Below are 3,151 nucleotides of genomic sequence, written 5' to 3'. Positions count from 1 at the left end.
AATCACTGAGTTCCAAAACCAACTGTTCTGTGACCAACATTTACATTTGAGCTGAACTTCTGGATACCAGCAGTGACGTTTGAGTGTGAATTATTCCTGTTCAAGATGATATGAATAACTTGGTTTGTGAGTCGTGCAAGGTCCGTAATCCTCCAACCTCTGAGAGAGATTCAGGTGACACATCTGCCGGTTTTCATGCAAAAACCTTCCTGTTGACCCTGTGTTTGTCTGTATTGTGTATATTTCTCAGCTAAACTAGAAAATATGATAAAAACAAATATTTGTACATATTTTTTTACTTTTTACTAAAGATTCTCAGTTTTTAATCATCAAATTGTCTTTGTTATTCTATGGGAAACGTGTTTTTTCTCTTTTATGGCAAGAAACACTTTGTTACAGATCACTGAACGCTGCTGAAAACAAATGACCTATATTTGTGTTTATACTGTGTTACTTGCTGTTAAACAAGAGTTTAAGACGCACAACAGCATTTTTTATTTTATTTTATTTTAAAGACACTGTTGACAGACTTATATTCACATTTTATTTATATAAAAAGCTCATTGCCAATATGCTGCTTACTTACATGTTGCTTGCAGGTTACTAACTTGTTGAATTACTTGAGAGGTTTTGTTAATTGTTCCGTTGGAAAATGAATATAAATACATTTAAAATGAATATTTCACCGCCAAACATTTTGGAAGTTATGATAAACATAGTTATTCATATTCAGCCAAGAACTAAAAGCAGCACAATGTAACTTTCAGCTTTAGTTGAGTTTGGCGGCTCCTTTGGACAAAAGCGGTAGTGCTTTACCAGAAAGAACACTACGTTTCCCATGAAGAACTTAACACGTACAGTTAATAATAATTGCATATAACTGTAATAATGCAGATCTTTATAAAAGAGAGACATCAAATATGAACTCTCTGATGTCAGAACTGCAGGTTTTACTACATGCATCCAAGTTAATATGAGCTTGTTTACCTGGTTTCAGAGGGCGGTGGCAGCACCACCAAACCCATCATGGTCCTCCGGGAGGATAACAGGGTTCCTGCCACTAAGAAGAAGGCCAGCAGGCCTCCAGACGCCCCTGGAAAGAGGTCCAGGGATGGAGGTGAACCCGCTGCTGTCTCAGCAGAGACCGTCAGGGAGAGGAAGAGGGAGAGCTGTGCCGAACGGCTGTCGACCACAGAGACCCCTGGTAGCTGTGATGTCCAGCCAAGCTCCAGCAACCCCTCCACCCCCCGACAGGACAACGGAAACCTCTACACGTCAACCACAGGGAGCAGAGGTACATTCATGGTGGTCTGAAGACACATGAAGGAACTTTTACTGTCATGTTTAGCTCACTACCTATCCATATATAGACATGGAGGGGTTCTTCACTCTTCACTCTGTAGTAAATGTGTCCGTGTTTGTGTCTGCAGCACGTTTTGAAGCAAAGTACCTGCAGCTTGAGATTCTCGGGGAAGGAGGCTTCGGATCAGTTTATTCTGGGAGAAGAAGAGCTGATAATTTCCCAGTAGGTATCACACCTCTCTTCTCAAGCCTCATGAGTACCGACTCTATCTGACACACTGCTGACTCTGACCTGCAGGTGGCCGTCAAACACATCCCTAAAGAGTGTGTGGAGACTCGACCAGTGGTGAGCAGTCTGATCCTCAGTTTTCGTTTTTCTCGTTAATTTGTTGACGATGAAGAAGTCCCACATATGAAACTACATCTACTTCATCTTCTGTTTTGTTCCTCACATTTCAGTTCCACCTTGGGAAGGTGCTCCAGGTCCCGCTGGAGGTGCTGCTCATGATGAAAGCAGCAGGCCGGCTGGCTTCAGCGGGGAAATCTGCAGTCGTGTCGTTGTTGGACTGGTATGACCTGGAGCAGGAGGTTCTCCTGGTCATGGAGAGACCAGTTCCCTCCGTGGACCTGTTCAATTACATCCTGAACAACGATGGTCCCCTGCAGGAGGACACGGCTCTGGTACTGAAGCTGGGTGGAAACGTGCTTTGTTGAAGCTTCCACGGAGACCGGAACAAGCTCCTCCTGCAGCTCTTTAACCCACGTGTATCTCCGTGTTTCAGAGCATCATGAAGCAGCTGGTGGATGCAGTCATGCACATGCACTCCAACGGAGTCTTCCATCGTGACATCAAGTCAGAGAACATCCTCATACAGACCGGCTCTGACGGTCTTCGTGTGAGGATCATAGACTTCGGATGTGGCTGCGTCATGACTGACAGAGCTTACCGCGAGTTTGCAGGTACGTCTGACTCCCGTTCTCCGTTCCTCTGCTGATCTTCGTGCCTGTTACTTAACTTCTCCTTCCTCCTGGCTTGTAGGAACCTCTGACTTCACGCCCCCAGAGTTTTACAGGTGTGGGGGCTATGAGGCCGGCCCCACCACAGTCTGGCAGTTAGGTGCTCTGCTCTACGAAATGCTGGATGGACTTCACCAGTTTACCACCAAAAGGTTAATCCGCAAGAAAATCAGATTCAGCAGTGAGCTGTCGCGCGGTGAGAGGAGGATGTTTTTGGGATGATCCGAATCTCCCAGAAATAGGTGAAAGTATTTCCTGATCCGTAATGTTTGTGGCCTCTCTTCTAGGCTGCCTGGACTTACTGAATCTGTGTTTGGCTGTGGACCCTTCGGAGCGGGCCACCCTGGAGCAGCTGCAGCAGCACCGCTGCTTAACACCACACTGCTCACCCTGATTCACCTCCCCTGAGCTGTGGACTCAACACACTTTTTTACTGACACTTTTTACTTCCTCTGATATTTCCATACTAGTTTTGATACTACAACTCCATCTCCAGTTATGAAACTGGCTATTAAAGTATTTTTATTGTGTGATTGGTAGTGTTGTCCCGATCGATCACGGCATTTTCAAAACATCGGTATCGGCCAAAAAAGTATTGGGAGATACCTAGTTATTAATGTTTTTAATATATATTAAATCGTTTTATATATCGTTGCATTTAACGTCACTTCCGGTCGAAGTGACGAAGTAAGCGAAACTAACATGGTTTACATGTTTGAATTGTGAAATGTATCTGTTCATGTTGCATTAAGCTGCTGCTATTCATTTCATGCCCTTCAGAATGTTGCACTAAGGTTAAGCCAAAAAGTATTTACATTTTCTTGTGTTTGTG

General features: G+C 44.3%; 1 protein-coding gene across 1 annotated transcript; it reads left to right on the top strand.

Moving 5' to 3' along the window:
• Positions 1-1,026: 1,026 nt before the first annotated feature.
• pimr136 (Pim proto-oncogene, serine/threonine kinase, related 136) lies at positions 1,027-2,713 on the top strand. The gene is made up of 7 exons (XM_061707525.1): positions 1,027-1,294; positions 1,431-1,525; positions 1,601-1,648; positions 1,762-1,983; positions 2,085-2,262; positions 2,342-2,515; positions 2,607-2,713. Exons 1-7 carry the CDS (start codon positions 1,027-1,029, stop codon positions 2,711-2,713), a joined length of 1,092 nt encoding a protein of 363 aa, XP_061563509.1.
• The last annotated feature ends 438 nt before the right edge of the window (positions 2,714-3,151 follow it).

Source organism: Cololabis saira, chromosome 18 (genome assembly GCF_033807715.1).
Source record: "Cololabis saira isolate AMF1-May2022 chromosome 18, fColSai1.1, whole genome shotgun sequence".
Classification (NCBI taxonomy): Eukaryota; Metazoa; Chordata; class Actinopteri; order Beloniformes; family Belonidae; genus Cololabis; species Cololabis saira.
This window is presented reverse-complemented; position numbering and strand designations above follow the sequence as displayed.

Excerpts from the sequence above, each read along its gene's own strand:
- pimr136 (XM_061707525.1), top strand. The coding sequence starts at position 1,027 with ATGGTCCTCCGGGAGGATAACAGGGTTCCTGCCACTAAGAAGAAGGCC. Across the intron at positions 1,295-1,430 it reads GTCAACCACAGGGAGCAGAG|CACGTTTTGAAGCAAAGTAC; the intron begins GTACATTCATGG and ends TTGTGTCTGCAG. Across the intron at positions 2,263-2,341 it reads AGCTTACCGCGAGTTTGCAG|GAACCTCTGACTTCACGCCC; the intron begins GTACGTCTGACT and ends CCTGGCTTGTAG.